The 18,604-nt window shown below is 45.1% G+C and overlaps 1 protein-coding gene across 1 annotated transcript in view; it reads left to right on the top strand.

Annotated features, from left to right (window-relative positions):
* The first annotated feature begins 3,417 nt into the window (after nucleotides 1-3,417).
* Nucleotides 3,418-18,604, top strand: part of LOC147452534 (putative bifunctional riboflavin biosynthesis protein RIBA 1, chloroplastic) — an 89,339-nt gene continuing 74,152 nt past the window's right edge. The window contains exons 1-2 of the mRNA XM_086518184.1: nucleotides 3,418-3,627; nucleotides 18,177-18,244. Coding sequence (XP_086374310.1) covers nucleotides 3,538-3,627; nucleotides 18,177-18,244 — 158 coding nt within the window. The 5' untranslated portion in view covers nucleotides 3,418-3,537. The remainder of the gene's footprint in view (nucleotides 3,628-18,176; nucleotides 18,245-18,604) is intronic.

Here is an 18,604-nt window from a genome sequence, read left to right as displayed (position 1 = left end):
GTTAAGAGTTTTCAAGCCTTCAAGCCTTCCCCTCCCCCCACACCCCCAACCACAAATCTCACTCAGAGGATTCTCTGCCTGCTTCGACGCCCGATGACACCTCCCATTCATTCGGCTTTAAAAGGGATCTTGCGTGATTTTGTCTTTTTTTCGATTTTCCCCAGCCGAGTATCCCCTACTTAGTCTTCATGATAAAGAATAAACATACTAAAGGTTTAATAACACTAGGCCATAATGATAATGAATACAAGATTAAATGAAAGCATAATACATTGTTAATCCAACTCTGAAATCATGCTAGAAATAAATAAATATATAAAAATATAAAAAGAAAGAAATAAATAGATAGAGAGAGTTGACGCAAGATGGAAGAGAAACACAAAACTCAATCTCTGCTAATTGAAAATGTACAAGAGATGGCTTTATAGCATGTATGCAATGTAAATGACCTCATTGATGATGTCATAAGTAGGAGGTGTTGACCTAATAGCTTAGGTTAGATTTAGGAAGCTAACATAGGGGTGGTTCCCACCTAACACAAGTCTCGTAGAGCTTCACAAAGCCTTCAAATTTCAAAGGCTACACAGATGTAGTAAATGTAGTGTTGTGGCTTGCATCTTAAAAATGAAGATCTACCTCTAAGTAACCATGCACGTCACTGCTTGCTTATGAGGTTCAATTTTTTGAATTAAAAGGGGATCACCAAATATGTTAAGTTGCTATTCTAGGATTATCAACTTTGATGGTCCCTCTTCTATTGGTGTGGAAGTAGGGCACCAAAGAGACAAAGTCTCTCTCTCTCTCTCTCTCTCTCTCTCTCTCTCTCTCTCTCAAGTAGCCTAGATGGGAGCAAGGTCCCCTTATCTAACTACACTCTTGCAAGTTGCCTATGTAGGAGCAAATGTGCAAAGAAAGGCTTGTTGGTTGCATATGATTCTCTGAATGGATACTTGTAGATCCATTATTGTTGTACGTAATGCTGTACATGCCAATATGAGACGATGGTGCCTTTTACAACGTGCCATGCTACATATGTTGTTGGCTGGGAATAAGGCTAGGCTCAAGGTGCAAGGAACATGAGCGGCTCATGTTGACTTAACAAGGAATGATTCATTAGGAGTAGCCATGATAACACAAAAGTTGTTTTTGCCCTTTGAGGTCACCCACTTCTTTGTTATTAGAAAGCTAGGTATGAAACACAACATACCATCCATGGTCGCTTGCACATGCTACTCATCAGCCATTCAATCTGCTGTGCACAACTTGGCAAAGTTTCACACTCGTGTAGTCTGAATGCAAAGGGTGCCCTAAGGGAAAATCACTTGTGCTGTTTGAATCGAGCCTAACTTTACGATACTAACATTCTGGTCTGCCAAGAAAGTAAAAACATTTTCTTCGTGTGATTAGGTCTCCCAATCTTAGAAAAATATAAAGCCTTTCAAAACATCTTAAGTGCATAAATGAAAGGTGAGTTTATGAGACTTTTTGTGTCGATGTAAAGAGGTGGTCTACCTCACATTGCTAAGTTCTTGTTTTTCTTCTCCTTTATTTCTTTAGGATTTTCTTCTCTTTTAAGTGTCCTTGCACCATGAGGTAGTGATTTTTGCTTTCTAAAAGAAACCTTAGTGTTGTGTTGTGTTGGGTTAGGGAGACTTTCGTTGTTTTTAGTAAATGATGGAAACTTTTTTAAATGTTTATTTCACTTTCATTTCATATGAGGTAGTGATTTTTGCTTTCTAAAAGAAACCTTAGTGTTGTGTTGGGTTAGGGAGACTTTCATTGTTTTTAGTGAATGATGGAAACTTTTTTAAATGTTTATTTCACTTTCATTTCATATTGTGACATGTCTTGACTCTTTTTGCATTGTATCGTTTTAGAATGTTAAAGTGAAACTTCACTTACATAATTCTAATAAATTCTATGGATACACACACATATATACTAATGAGTTTTTTTAATTTTACAGCCTCATATGGCTTGATTTTTCTTACATTCGATAACTTAATTCTAGTCAACAATCAGGAAAGTCTCTGTTATTAAGCGGTCGACGACTGAGTTTCCTTCCCACAAAGAAGCGAACCGGAAATACTAACTTAAATTTAAAAATTGCAAGATTTTTGAACTATTTTCTCACATATTTCACTAGTTTTTCTTCCCTTTACCATGGTTTGCAACCAGGTAGTCTCCATTTTCAATCGGTTAAAGGCTAAGCTGAGGCAATCCTTTCTTGAACATTGATTCCACTTAAACTCAACCTAATGATTTTATCACGTTCTAATTATTTTAGAAAGCCATTGTGATTCTTTCACTGGTTTTCTATAAAGCCATGGAATACCTTACATTAAAATCTTCGTGTGAGTAAGTCTCCTCAATCTCAAAAAAGTAAAAATTCATTCAAAAAGATTTGGAATTAACCATTAGAATTCAATTATTTTAATCCTCCACTAGTCTCAAGACTAAGTGACACGAGCATGGGGGCTGGGATCTATGGTAGGGGGATTGTGGGTCGTAGATTTGGGTGGCGACTTCGAAAGTAATCTAGGGTACTTTCGGTTGTCATCGCCTTGCATAGTGTTTTAGGTAAATTAGGGCTCTCATGCTTCAGAAACGCGTGCAAGGCGAAGTGGTTAGGGCATGTGTCTCTCATGGGTGAGGTCACGAGTTCAAACCCCACGCCCGTAAAATGGGGTAACCTAGATTACTTTCGAAATGCGAGTACCCTAGTAATCTAGGGTATCGTAGATTACAAAAAGTAATCTAAGGTAACGGCATTCCAGATCTACTCCCCACCGTAGATCCCACCATCCCATGCCCGTGTCACTTAGTCCCGAGGCTCCACCAGTAGTAACCAATGCATTAGTAGCATCTATTTGGAATCACGTGATGGTGGTTAGAGCCTCGTTCCACCAAGGGGTTGCGGGGGCTGAAAGACAGTTTCAAGTGTGGTCCGCACGACTTGCTGCATGGGCTCTTAGTGGACGATGAGCGTAGCATACAATACCCTTTTTAGCCAAGGAACAGCCTGTATCTGATTAAAAAAGGACGAGACTCGTTGGACAAGTCACTTATGCTGCAAAAATTCAAAAAATAGCTACTTTTTGCAACGGCCATGGAGCATAGCGCACGTGGGCTCAAAGATCTATAAGCGCTACAAGCACTCAATAAGACGGGGCTATTAACACCATCAAGAACCTACTCACAGGACTTTGATGCAGCTACAAGAATTTCTCTGTTAGCTCACGGAATTAATATTCTTTGATGGAATTTTTGATGCAACTGCGGCAGCTTTTTTCATTTCATGTGCACACTCTTTTAGTGTTGACGTCGATAGCTGCCAGTCATCCATCGATACATTATCTTAACTATTCCCCATCCAAAATCCAAAAACTTCATAAAGTGTAGAAAAAAGTGCGGTGCCAATTTACCGCCCCCACACACGCGCAGGCATGCGGGCGCCCGCACCTCCCCACACACACCACCACCTCATCAGCTGAAGCACATCAGAAAGCCTCTCTTCGAATCAGCCAGCGAGCGAGCATGCTGCCCACTAGCTCCATCAAGTATTCTGCGAGCTTCTCCTCTTCTGCGCTTGTGCAGGATCACCACATCACTCCAATTATTGTCAAGGTGGGCTCTCTCCACGAAGCTTGATACAGAGAGAGAGAGAGAGAGAGAGAGAGAGAGAGAGAGGTACCAAATATTGAGGCATGGTGGTTATCTGAATTTTCTGCATGAAGGAAAAAGGAAATTAGTATTGTTTCACTCGCCGGAAGGAGCAGAATGGTTGCCTCAGCTCAAACTGATTACGATTTCCGAATAGTATATATTTGTTTTTGGCTTTATAATTTATAGCTTGAGGCACGCTTCACACTTTTTTGCAACAAGCTGTCGAGCTTGTCTCGGATACCGAGCTTCCTGTGTTGCCCAATTTCAGCCTATGCTTCTAGAGCCATGAGGGAGCTTGTTTTGAAAGTCTCAGCTGCTCTACCTTGGTATTCTATGATCAATGGCAGTATGCCGATGCTAACTTGGTTAGGTAGCCATGCCTGGTGGCCTGAGAACGCATCTTATCTTTGTATAGGTATTACTCTACTTTTGGCACATGGCTTGAAGGATAGGTGTAGGTGTAGGTGTGTGTGTGTGTGTGTGTGTGAGAGAGAGAGAGAGAGAGAGAGAGAGAGAGAGAGAGAGAGTGTTTTTGGAGTCTTCTGTAGTCCATAGCCCTGTTGGTATCCCTTCTTTGGATCATTTATCAAGGCCCCATCGTCCTGTTGGCATCCCTTCTTTGGATCATTCTCCATGGCAGCCACCACACCAGTTGTGGGAACCACCATGGCTGCTTCTGAACCCTTCACGAGGACCTATGATTTGACGCCAAAGGACATTTCTAGGATTGATGCTGCCACTCAAGATTACCTTGGACAGACTCCTATTGGGAAGATCCACACCGACAAGCCATGAGACCGCAAGTCAGAGTGATCTAGGAGATTACATTTGCCAGATCGTGGGATGTGTAGCTGTAAGGTTACTGAGGGTGAGCATACACAATTTTGAAGGCAAGGATCCAATTCATTAGGAGAGAAGGAGAGCAATTGTACTGACCACCGAGCAGTCACAACCTGCATCTCGCTTGTAAACTCCCCAAGGAAGCCCAAAGCATTGAATCTCAACTCTATGTAGATCAAGGTGGTGAAAGTGCTCCTCCAAGGAAATGTACCTATTGTACCAAGGTTGAATAGAGATCTTTGTCCACTAGCAGATGGTGGTGTCTTCTCTGGGAAGTCGATGTTCCAATATGTGGTAAACAATCTCTCTTGTAAATTCACTCGTATGGTAAGAAGTTGTTACCCCGGAGGTATGGTAAGAAGTTGTAACCCCCTCTGGGGTCACCACTGTCGATGCAGAGTTGGAATGAAAGGGCCCCCGTAGATCTCATGCCCAAAAGGAATGATCAAGCAATGTTGAGGATATCGCAAGCTATAGCAGTCACCGATAGGTTGCACGGATCACCACTGGATAGTGTCGTGCTAGTGGGTAACTCACTATCTTGCTAGTGGGTAACTGAAGAAGAGACAAAGTGGCAAACTCTGAGTATGTTGTCCACCCAACAACATTCCTACGAGGGGTAAAAATATTGCGGTCCGGCTAAAATCAGCGTGCTAGTACTCCCGGACCGTATGGGTAGATCTTCGTGTCAAAAGCCATTGAAGGCTGAAAACATAGAAAAAACAGTGTATAGCTCGAAAATAATTACCGCAATGCCATGGTTGTCATCAAACTGATCCAAGATTTGGTGTAGATGGATGTCTCATTGCTAGATCCAATGCTAAAACTGTGCCGTAGATGCTCCTTCGTCTTGCCAAGAATCCTCGTAGCTGACCCGCCTATTCGATATGAAGTCCAAGCCATTGAGGCTTCACTGTCGCAAACGGATGTCGCAGATCTAAGCAGAAGAGAATGGGAGGCTAGGAGTTGCCAATTTGTTGGAGAGGGTCAATCCTGATGGTGTGTGCACTGGAGGGGCTGTTGGCACACGCCAATAAAGCAAGTGAAAGCCACAAAAAAGTAGCCATCAAACTTGCTAGAGGGAGGCATCCGAGGAGGTACAATGGGCAAAAGGAGGGCTTTCCTAGGCTTTGATGAGTTTTCACGACATGACTATTCGAGTGGTCGCATTTGCTCGCAAGGTGGAGTCAGCATCAAGGCTGGTATTCTGCGACAGTAATAAGGCTACCTAGTAACTCGTATGGTCGGTGTTTACATCACAACAATACCTACATTTGCAATATCCACAAGTTTGGAGGAGTTTTCATCGCTTTATGCATCCACAAGTATCAGAAACAATCCGCATCAAAAGTCCAGAAAGCATCCACAAGTAGACGTTCGGCAGTTGTGCCTCACCTTTTATGTGGGGGAGGCTTGGGGGGATGTCACGTGCGCACTTCACTTGCTCTACATGGACAAGCTTCTGCTACAGTCTAGCATCGGTCTTAGCTTAGGACCTAGCCTATCACCCTTGTGAACCTCTAGCAGGATGTGCATGTTTAGGCCGGTCATAGTTGCATACCCTCACCTGCACTGTTATAGGCATATGAATAGTCACTTAAGTCATTTATTAATAGTGACTTTGACATGACATTTATTAAAAGTAGGTAGGGCAAATGGCTAAAAGACCTATAAATGAAGCCCCTTGGGCACCGGTAGAAGGTAGAGGAGCAATACAAGAGCCTCTCAGCAGTACCCAGTGCTTGGGCAGCCATCCGCCAGCTTTTTCTCCAGAAGCCATCAGCGTTTTCAGCCCATCGTTGTCACCGACGAGAGTAGTTCAGCCCGTAGCCTCGTCGCATTAGCAGATTTCCATCAACATCCACAGCAATGTCAGATTTCAGCCTCAAGCATCAAAAGAATTTTCATATTTCAGCCCATTAGCTTCCACTTCATCGTTGACATCGTTGTCATAAAGTGTCACATCATTTAGAACCATTGTACCAGGCTTTGCGCAATCTAAAGAAAATACCTCTCTAATAGAGAGGGGGGCCCTTGGAGGGGGGTTTGGGACCCATCTGGTGTCGTATCTTCTCTCTCTACCACTCACAACACTTTCTCACAGTTTTCCACACTCTTGTTTTGGTCTTGGAGATACTTGGTACTGCGATGACGACGACGATGATGGGCTGAAAATGCTGATGGCTACTGGAGAAAATGCTAGCTGATGGTTGCCCAAGCGCTGGTACTGCTGAGAGGCTCTTCTACTGCTTCTCTGCCTTCTACTGGTGCCCAAGGGGCTTCATTTATAGGTCTTTTAGCCATTTGCCTTACCTACTTTTAATAATTGTCATGTCAAAGTCACTTATGAATAAATGACTTAAGTGACTGTTCATATGCATATATGCGTAGGTGAGTTAATTGTGCAAGTGAGGGTATGCAACTATGACCGGCTTGGACATGCACGTCCTGCTAGCTCACAATGGTGCCAAGCTAGGTCCTAAGCTAAGACTAACGCTAGACTATAGCAGAAGCTTGCCCATGTAGCGCAAGTGAAGCGCGCACGTGACATTAAAAGCAAACTCACTTGAATGAAAAATATGGTAAAAAGCAAGCCACGAAAGCTATGCACAAATGTGCAGAACTCTCCCTGAAGTGTGCCAAAATGGCTCTGATGAAGAGGGTCGATGGCGACCGATATCTCCCAATGAACGCACTAGATGTGTGAGTGTTGCCGATCTCGTGGGTATGTGGGATCTGCTCTATTCACACATCAAGAAAACCAAGCGCACCTCCCTTCTCGAAGAACAGGTCATGAGTTCAATACTTGTGTGGGGAGCCGGCTGTCACAAACTGGTGACGTGGCATGGCCCTAGACATGGGGCAGCAGAGCACACACACACACCCCAGACTGGCAGTCTCGGAAAATCCGCGGACAGTGACATGTGGCATGCTGTACTGAACCCCCGCCAAATGCGCCGATAGGCTGGTACAGATTCCCGAAAATTGCGGCGTGATTTGCGGCGTAGATTCCGCTAACTTGCTGACGTGGCAGAGCGTATGGATTTTCGTAAAAAGCGGGCAGCTGTACGGAGACTTTGCTTTAGCGTTGGCTGGCTGAATTGGCAGCTTTTGGTTACAATTGCTTTATTTTCAAACAGCTTTTAAAAATTACCTTCTTTTGGGGCTCTGCTTTTGGGCATCCCTTGTAAATTATAAATAAGTGGGCAGGGCCCTCACAACTCAGAGTATCTGGACGCAGAGTCTGAGAGTGAGCGCCTGCCTACCCTCTTGTACTTTGAACACAGATAAATATAAAAAGAAATATCGAAAGGGGCGCCCGTCTTTGGGGCCAACATCTCTAGGCAGGGAACTCCGCCGGGCCGTGTCGAATCAATTGTAAACTGTGAACTGTTTTGAAGTGAATCTCTGCTGTGTCGCTAGAATCTTGACTTGGAGTATCCAAGTTTGTTATAGTGGTATCAGAGCACATAAATATTCTTCTTCTATGGAGGATCCGATCCTTTTTTGCAGCGCACACAGCTTTTGAGAAAGAATCTTTGTGTCCCGACCCCGGACTTATTAGCCACTCCCACCCTTCATGCATCACGCGTCGGATCCCGTCTTCATCGCTCTGTCTTGCAGGGCATAAAGACATTAAGAATCCCAGATTACACATGGGTTTTCGTGAAGAATCTGACAGAGATGAAACCTCTCAGTGGGAAGGCAAAGAAAAGTTGAAGATCCGGTGCGGGAACTGAAGAAAAGAATGAAGATTTGGGCAAATTTTGTTTCGGACAAATTTGCCAGAAAAGGAGTACAAACGTCAACTGCAGATTGGCATATGACCCGAGATGGGTGATACACCTGAAGAATTTACCCGATTGATAAGATTTACTCGAGATGGCATGTGGCCATTGCTTCTCCTCTCAGATAGGGAGTAAAGCCGAAAAGACAAACGAGTGCAGAAAAGAAGAATCTGAACTTGCAGGAAGACATGGACAAGCGAAGCAAAAGCCAAAGCTTCGGAGAGGGCAAGAAAAAAAGGCAAAGAAGCCTAGATTTTGCCCAGTTTCTGACAGTTCTACAGAGGAGTCATCCTCAGATAGTTCGGACGCCGACGATCACATGTTTTATGCAAAGAACATTTTTATAAATCCAACCAATATGACTTCCTCGAAGATAAAAGCAAGAAAGTAAAGGAATTAAAAGAAGGTGGACAGTCGATTTGAATCCTTTTCTGGGTTCCGAGATGCTCGAACATGGTGGTCCACTCTTCTTCTGAGAAAGGAAGCTCCAGTTAAATGGTTGAACTTCAAAAGGCTTTTTATTTCTTCTTGGCTGAGTCGGGAGTACGAACGAGACATACGAACCGCTTGGAATCATCTTCAGATGACCAAGGGAGATTCTTTGGACGTTGATTGCGAGAGGTTTTGGAGCTCTTTTCTACCCACTTCTTCATTTAAGGTCTTGTTTAAAGAACAAATTGAGCGGTTTTGCTATGGACTTCCTACAGAGATCCGAGACTACTGCTTGGAACAAAAGTTAAATTCTATTCAAGAATTGATGGGTCATGCGAAATAGGGTTTTGCCATACACTCGGGCAATCTGACTTACCCCACTGATAAGATCTTGACTCAGAGAACCTAACAGACTTCTAATAATGAAAGTAGAAAGAGCAAGAGTTCCAAGAAAAGAAAAGAAAGATACACTTCCCCGACAGACTCTTAGAGAAAGGGCTATCTATCTCAAAGAGGGCAAGTGTTTTGGTTGCGGGGAATTTGGACACATCTCCGCAAAGTGCCCCAAAAAACGCTCAGGGATACATAGCATTGCGCTTCCCATCCTCTGTCTATCTGTCACTGTGAGGATCACTGGTTCATGGTCTGAAAAAGAAGTCCCAGCTAGAATGCAAACTGTCCCACCCAAGGCACAAAAGTGGTCACTATTGTAGAAACAATCTATCCGAGATAGATTCACTTCTCTCACTCTACGGTCCGAACGAGAGAAGGCCAGGCTGTCTGGGGGCCTCACGAAGCTAGAATGCTGCCACATTTGAAACCCACAGTCATACAAAACCTCTCCCAAGCTGCCAACTCAACTCCATGCACAATAGTATGGCTACCTCCAATCCTGTCAGAGGGGTTCTTCAACATTTTGAAGTCACCCCCAATGCACCATGCTCTGCCTGCGGCAGAGACTCAACAATATGAGACCAAAACTCTGCACGTGCACTCGCCATATTGGGCGCATAGATGTTCAGGAAGCCCAGGAGGCAACCCTCAACCTGCATAGTAATCCATTGAGCCCTGCCTGGCACAATAATCCCTCTGCCCACAATGGCATGCTGCAAAGAATCCGCAATAGTCATACATACCCCTTCCTTGATGCCTCCAGGTCCAAATGCAGCTGGCCAAAACGTCTCATAGCGACCACACAAAATCTGACCACACCGTCTAATGCGGCTCTCACAAAGATGATGCTCTTGTAGCATAAGAATGTCAATCTCACCACCCACAAGACATCTTTGAAGCTCCTGACGCAACCGACCCCTCTGACGTTGAAACTGGGGCCCTCCTAATCCCTGCACATTCCATGAGATGATTCTCATGGAGTCAGTGAGAGAAAACAGCTGCTGCCACAATAGCCAAACTTGCTATCTTTGAGGCCGGTTTGGATGGGGAGTAATCCGCATCCAAACGACCTCTAAACAAGCATGAAAGGAGTGACTGTCCTGCCCACGCCCAAGCTGAGCGTGCAGCCCGAAGGGCTACTTCCTATGTCCAAGAATCCTCATGTACAAATACATAACAGGGAGGGCTCTGAGTGTCCATCGGTTTACAAATGAAACACTGATTCGGGAGGCCCGAATACTCCACGCTCTGACGGAACCAACCTCCTCTCATCCGAGGTAGTAGGATGACCTTCTGTAGAGTGTGGGTGTCTTGAACCAGAACACGTACTGAGGGGATGCCGGCCGCCTTGGCAGCTACAAAGGCTGCTGTGCGAGGTGTCTCCAGGGCAGTGCCAATCGCTGAGTGTCACAAAGTGATGACGTGGCTAAGGACAACAGAAACCCTAAAATTCTTGCAAACCCTAATTTTTGGCAACAACCCTAATTTTCGGAAATCGCAGAGGCTATTAATTTTTACTTTTTTTTGAAAATGATGAGCGACACAAATTTTGCTTTTTCTCTACAATATGAGAAAGAGAGAGAGAATGCTTTTGCTTTCAAGTTTTGACTCTCTGTGAGAGAGAGAGAGCAATTGCTTTTGATTTGAAGCTTTTGAGGCTCTTCTTTTGGGCATCCCTTGTAACCTTTAAATTAGTGGTGAGGGCCTCACTTCTCAGAGCATCTGGACGCAGAGTCTGAGAGTGAAACCCTAGCCACTTTCTTGTACTTTGATTTGATTAATATAAAAAGAAATACCGAAAGCGGCGCCAGTTTTTGGGGCCAATATCTCTAGGCAGGAACTCCGCCGGGCCAGTGTACATCTATTGTGATTTGTGACTTGTTTTGAAGTGGTTATTTGGTGCTGTCACGGTTGATTCTTGACTTGGAGTGTCCAAGTCTGTTACAGTGGTATCAGAGCACGGCCGATTTCTCTTCTACGGGAAATCCGATCCCCAATTTTTTTTCCGCGGCACCTATGGCTTCAGGAAATGATCAGTCGACTCCCTCTGCATCTGGAGATGCGGACAGGGATCACAACGAAGATTCCGGCAGAGAGTATGGCCCGCCTTGGCCTACTCAGGCGGAGCGGCGAGAGATAGAGCGTCGCCAGTTGATCGGCGATGCAACAAAGATGATGCTCAATTTTGCCAAGGACCCAAAGATGGCAAAATATATGAACCAGACCTCTTTGGAAGAGGTACAGACGGAGTGGCAGAGAACCACAACCCCACTCCCGAAACCCGTTCTTGAAACCCGCTCTCAAGAAACCTTCTACCTCCAAGAAATATACGGAGAAGGAACTAGAGAACGTGGTTGATGCACGGATTGCTCAGCTTTTTGACGCGCAAAAGAAAGCCAAAAAGCACGGCAAAAAGCAGAAGAAAAGCACTGACTTCCCGGGATATTTGGGTCGTCGGTCGACTTTTGACAAGGCAAAGAAACAGAAGAAGCGTGTTCGATTTGAAGGAGTACCCAGTTCTTCTTCTTCTTCTTCTTCTTCTTCTTCTGACAGTTCTTCTAGCTCTTCAGATTCGAGCCAAGAAGACAGAAAAGGTAAAAAGCGAAGCAAGAAGCAACGCTTCGGAAAGGGCAAGAGAAAGACAAAGAAGGCTAAATCTCGGCCAGAGACTGACAGTTCTACTGAGGACTCGTCTACAGACAGCTCAGATTCCGATGACGGAAACTTTTATGTGAACAAGAAGAATTTTTACAAAGCCAACCAGTATGACTTTCTCGAAGATAAAAGCAAGAAAGTCCGAGAGTTTAAGGAAGGTGGCCACTCGATCAAGTTTGATACTTTTTCAAGATACTCAGATGCTTCGAAGGCTTTGTCTTTTATACAGCAGTTTGACATCGCTTTCGCGGGAGGACGCTATTCAGAGCACTCCAAGATTCGGAGAGCTGCCTCTTACTTTAAGGGGAATGCTCGTACTTGGTGGTCCACGCTTCTTTTAAACAAGACTGCGCCAGTTAAATGGCTGAAATTTAAGAAGCTTTTTATTTCTTCTTGGTTGACGCAAGAATATGAACGAGATGTACGAGCTGCTTGGGACCATCTTCGGATGACCAAGAAAGATACAATCAATGCTTATTGTGAAAGATTCTGGAGCTCTTTTCTACCCGCCTCTTCATTCAAGAAGATCTCGTTCAGAGAACAGATTGAGCGGTTCACCTTGGGTCTACCTACAGAGATCCGAGATCACTGCTTGGAACAGAAGTCGACTTCTATTGAGGAGTTGATGAGTCATGCGAAGCGGGGCTTTGCCATTCACTTTGGCAGTCTGACCTACCCCATAGATGAAGCCATGACACAACGAGCCGAACAGACTTCTGGGAATGGAAGTAGAAAGAAAAAGAGCAACCCAGATAAAAAGGATGCACGACCCAAGCTTACTCGTGAGGAGAGAGCTTGCTTCATGAGAGAGGGGAAGTGCTTTGGATGCGGGGAACATGGACATATCTCCGCGAAGTGTCCTAAAAAGGCACAAAAAGAACAGAATGATAAAGACGACGACAGGCCTAAGAGTACGAGAGCAGCTGAGGAACGTGGCAGTAAAGGCAGATAGAAAAGCAGAACTGGTACCACATGGCGTGGGACTTGCACCGAATCAAATGAATGAAAGTACAAACTTTGCCGCTTTTTGGGGCAAAGTGAAGGATTAGGAAGCTCTTTTGAAGGAGCCAAGGCCAAATTCTTTTCACTTGGAATTGGCGGCTCGATTTGGAATTACGCCCAACAGACTGACGCCACAGACGGAGGTAGTTCGACTGGCACCCGGATGGGATGTTGCCATTACACCGAGCATTGCAAACTTCGTTTGCAATGATAGGGGTGTTCAGGGCACGCGAGTGACGTTCTACTCAAGATCCCTTGGTACCACAAGAACTACGCCGTGGTTGACTACCGGGCCGAGAAAGCGACTTTGATAAATAAAGGGCTTAGAGATTGTACTTGATGAACTTCAGTTTCTTACTCATTCCTTTGGGAGAGAACTGAACGATGGATGAAGGTTGAATATGTTTTGACCTGATCAAAAGAACGCCAAGATTTTTCTCCACACTCATGCCGATTGCTTTTCAGAGGGCCTGAAGATCAAACCATTGATCTGATACCTGGAAGCACGCCACCGAATCGGCCACCTTACCGTGTGAGCTGAGTATAGAATGAAAAGATTATGAACCCAATGAAAGACCTCTTGGAAAAGGGTCTTGTCCAGCCTAGTACTTCACCGTATTGCTCTCCAGTGTTGTTGGTTTTGAAGAAAGGCGGATCTTGGAGAATGTGCATCGATTATAGCACTCTCAACGAAATCACCATCAAGAACAGATTTCCGACTCCTAGGATCGATGATATACTCGACAGGTTACAGGGATCCTCGTGCTTTAGCAGGATTGACTTGAAGAGTGGATATCATCAGATCAGGATAGCGCCAGGAGATGTCTACAAGACAGCTTTTCGGACGACTTTTGGGTTTTTTGAGTTTTTGGTGATGCCTTTTGGCTTAACCAATGCTCCTGCGACATTTAACCGGACGATGGACATGATTTTTTGAGAGTACAGGCTATTTGTTGGCACTTTCTTTGACGACATCATTGTTTTCTCCAAGAATGAGGTAGAACACAGAGATCATCTGCTTCAGGTCTTTCAGGCATTACGAGATCACAAGTTAGTGATTAATGCAAAGAAAAGTGAATTTTTCCTACTAGAGATACACTTTTTGGGACACATTGTTTCAGCAGCAGGAGTGCAAATGGATCCGGCCAAGATAGAGACTATCCGTGATTGGCCCGACTTGAGGAATGTCCATGAAGTTAGAATCTTCTTGGGATTGTGTTTGTACTCCAGGCGGTTCATACGAAAGTTTGTAGAGGTTGCTTCCCCTTTGCATATCTTGTCACAAAAAGGAGTACCTTTCTCGTGGGGACCCACAGAGGTGACTGCCTTTCAGACATTGAAAGAGAAATTGACTACGGGACCTATTTTGACTTTGCCGGACTTGCAGAAGTCATTTGAAGTATATTGTGATGCTTGTGGTAGTAGTCTGGGTGCGGTCTTGATGCAAGAAGGCCATGTCATAGCTTACGAGAGCCGTTTGTTCTCTAGGCCGGAGATGACAACACAGATTTATGAGAAAGAGCTTTTGGCAGTTATCCATGCTCTTACTCAGTGGCGGCATTACCTACTCGGAGCGGATTTTACTCTCTTTACAGACCATCGGAGTTTGCGCTACTTCTTGTCACAGAAGCATCTTGTCACAGTTCCACTTCCAGATTGTCCATGTGTAGGGACTGAAGAATGTGGTGGTAGATGCTTTGTCTCGGAAACCGTTGGTTCTGGCTATTTCCACGATACATCATAGGAGCTTCGAGGATATGGTCGATCAGTATGCCACAGATACAGATTTTGCAAATATTTTCACAAGGATACAGGATGGGGAGACAGTAGCTGGATACTCCCTTCGGGAAGGCTACTTGATGAAAAAGACTATGTTGTGCGTTACACAACCGTTCAGGGAAAAGGTTATGACTGAATGCCACTGTCCACGTTTTACAAGTCACCGCGGCATTGCTACAACCATGAAAGGGGTAGAGAGATACTTCTTCTGGCTGAGACTCAAGAAGGATGTGGAGGAGTTTGTGCGCAGTTGCTTGGTATGCCAGAAGGTCAAGTTTGACAGGCATAAGGCACAGGGATTGTTACAGCCTTTACCCATACCCACCCGCCCTTGGGAAAGTATAGCGATGGATTTCATTTTTGATCTCCCGAGAACACAGAGTGGTCACGATGGTATCTGGACTGTTATTGACATGTTTAGCAAACATGCTCATTTCATTCCAGTGAAGAAAACAGTCAAGCCGGATCACTTAGCGAGCCTGTTTGTGGCCCAGATTTTCAGAGTACATGGCATGCCTGAGACGATTGTCTCCGACAGAGACCCAAGATTTATGAGTTTGTTTTGGAAGGCAATTTGGGAGAACATTGGCACGCAGTTGCAGTTCTCGTCATCGTTCCACTTGCAGACTGACGGGCAATTTGAGATTGCCAATTCAGTGATTTTAGATTTATTGAAGTCTTGTATCTCGGATCAGAAGACTCAATGGAAAAAGAACTTACCTTTGGTGGAATTTGCCTACAATAACACGATACACTCTTCGACGGGGAAGACGCCATGTGAGATTGTTGAAAGTGCTGCGAAGGTTCCATCCTTCTTGAGCACGAAGATTAGATATTTGAAGCGGATGAATATTCGCGAGATTTGGATACGGCTTTTGCCAAGGTTCGCGAGACTTTGCAGGAGTCTCAAGAACGACAGAAAAAGGCAGCGGATCGCCATCGTCGCGACTTGAAATTGAAGGAGGATGATTGGGTGCTCTTACGTTTTGAGAAGGCACGCCTACGAAAGAAAAAGGGAAAGGAGAGGCTTTTTCCAAAGCTTAGTATGCGATACTATGGACCTTTCCAGATCACTGACAAGATAAATGATGTCTCCTTCCGATTGAAACTGCCAGATACTTGGAGGATTCACAATGCATTGCATGTGAGTCTCTTGAAACCTGTTAAGGGTGATGTGCCTGATGATGGGGAGCTTGATGAGCAACCCGAAGTGGAAGAAAACGAGGAGATCCTTGTTCATGAACAGATTTTGGCACATGACGATACGAAGAAAGGTAAAGTCCGAAGGCGGTTCTTGGTTAAGTTCAAGAACTTTCCTGCATTTGATGCGAAGTGAATGGAGGAGGAGGACCTAGGAGATACTCCTCGGATTGTGAAACTTTACCTCGATGTTTTGGTTTAGCATAGTCTACTCCAAACGGAACCCAGAATTCAGCTTGGCTGGAGATCTGGTGCAGTGGGATGCACAAGAGGGGAGTCACTCCGCTCCCTTGTCAACAGATGCCTCGATTTTGATACTAAAGTCATTGATGTCTCTTTGAGCTTCAGGGATACTGAGAGCTGACAGTATTCTGCTGGATGACTTTATGAAATGGAATTCCTGATAATGATACTGATTTGTTTCTTCACTTCTTTTGAGTGCAGGAACTGATAGACGAAATGACTGCAGCATTTTGGTCTACTTGATCTCGAATAGACATGGTTGCAATAGGGGTCAGTCAATAGGACATATGAGGTCCCGATTGGACCTACATGTGATTGCTAGCTACATTGCCGATAAATCATGGTCTAAGATCCGAATGAATGTTGAATGTCTTGTGATGTCCTGTGATGTCGTGTGATGTGATTGTCGATTTTGTACATGTGCTAGATGTGTGTTCCTAGTACGTAGGTACTAACAGTCAGTGTCTGCTAAGACGGTTTATGGCTTTTGTCGGTTTTGCAGGCGTAATCGCGGTCGATTACAATGCTTTCAAGAGGGGGGTATGTCACAGAGTGATGACGTGGCTAAGGACAACAGAAACCCTAATTTCTGCCAAAAGCCCTAAAATTCTTGCAAACCCTAATTTTTGCCAAAAACCCTAATTTTCGGAAATCGCGGAGGCTATTAATTTTTTTTTTTGAAAATGATGAGCGACGCAAATTTTGCTTTTTCTCTACAATATGAGAAAGAGAGAGAATGCTTTTGCTTTCAAGTTTTGACTCTCTGTGAGAGAGAGAGAGTAATTGCTTTTGATTTGAAGCTTTTGAGGCTCTGCTTTTGGGCATCCCTTGTAACCTTTAAATTAGTGGTGAGGGCCTCACTTCTCAGAGCATCTGGACGCAGAGTCTGAGAGTGAAACCCTTGCCACTCTCTTGTACTTTGATTTGATTAATATAAAAAGAAATACCGAAAGGGGCGCCAGTTTTTGGGGCCAATATCTCTAGGCACGGAACTCCGCCAGGCCAGTGTACATCTATTGTGATCTGTGACTTGTTTTTAAGTGGTTATTTGGTGCTGTCGCGGTTGATGCTTGACTTGGAGTGTCCAAGTCTGTTACACTGAGCCTATCCTGGAAAGGAGCGGAAGGTACTCCCTCCGCAGGCCGGGGAAGCAGACTGAGATGGGCAGGTCTGCCTCCTCGACAATAACGTCGGTAGTCGGGTCGAAACCGTGGCGCCACTATGGAAAGTGTGCTCGAATTGCTCGGGGATGGCCAGGTGACTCATCGCAATGACCTTGGACGCCATCTCGGGAGTCTCAAACTCTATCTGGTAGTAGCCTGGTCCAAGAAGCTGAACGGCCGAGAATCTTGCAGATAACAGAGGTGGCTTGAAGGCGCGCCACCTTTGCCTCTAAGCTCGCTTGCTCTGTCGGCGAAAGACCAAGTCGGATGGTGGGTTCTATGGGTTCGGGCGAGGGGGCTGTAGTGGAGTCCCTTTGTGGCGGAGTAGAATCCTCCATCTGTGTCTGCTGCTGAGAAGGTGGTCGTGGGCGTCACTGAATGCGAGGTGAAGCGAATGAGCAGGGCGGTTGACGACGTGAAGAGGGAGAAGGGGATGGGTGAGCAAAGTGAGGGAAGCGCGAGGGGAAGGGGGGGGGGGGCTGGCGGGAAGCTGTAGGCAGCGTGAGGTGAGTGGGTAGGGGGGGCTGGCGGGTTGCTGCAGGCAGCGCGAGAGGGGTGGGGAGGCTGGCGGGATGCTGCAAGGGTGGACGGGGGGCATCACGCTGAGAAACAGGCGGGGGGTGGCGCGCAAGGCAGAGCACCCAGGGGCGGGCTCAGGGGCTGCGCGCAGGGGGTGAGGGCGAAGGGGCTATGCAAGAGCAGGGAGGGGCAGCAATTGGGGGGGGGGGGGGGGGGGGGGGGGGCAGCAGCGAGCGGTGCCAGCTCGGGCCTCAATTTTTCTTTTGGTGTGAGTGTGATTAATGTCTACGGAAGGCGTAAATTGCCTATGAGACACCATAGACAAGTCGTCGCCCTCTGGATACTGGAAAAAAGTAGTACAAATTGATTGACCAACAGATTTTAACGTTACAACCAATGACAGTTCAAATTTCTGTTTTGAATGTCACGCAAAATTTTGTGCAAAATGTTGTCACTTGTGTTCAAAAAACTAATGATTTATATTTTGCTATCCCAGTGGAAGGAGTCTTTCAGTGAGGACAAACAATTGCGATTGGTACATCTTTGTGCTTCTTCAAAGGCAGTGTAAGTTGTTTTTTCCACGTGTGCTTTGGATACAAGCTCTTAATTTTCTTCCCCAAAGTTTGGCTGTGTAAGAATCTCATTTGTTGTTTAACACATCTTCATAGATTTGAAACGATGGCTTCAAATCTATATTGAAACCTTATGATCTTATTGCTGTTTATATTACATTTTTTAAAAGTTGAGTTATTAGTGGGGGTGATCTTGTTGATTTAGTAACTTTCAACAAAAGAAAGCGGGTTTCCGTGCAAGAGATCCTAAGGAGAACCAAGAGAAAATATTTACATCAATAAGTCAGAGGCCTTGCACCCAGACAGCAACCTATATGGAAGCTCAATATTCTTTTGGTATTTCTTCATTGAT

Source organism: Adiantum capillus-veneris, chromosome 8 (genome assembly GCF_014529385.1).
Source record: "Adiantum capillus-veneris isolate H3 chromosome 8, ASM1452938v2, whole genome shotgun sequence".
NCBI lineage: Eukaryota > Viridiplantae > Streptophyta > Polypodiopsida > Polypodiales > Pteridaceae > Adiantum > Adiantum capillus-veneris.
This window is presented reverse-complemented; position numbering and strand designations above follow the sequence as displayed.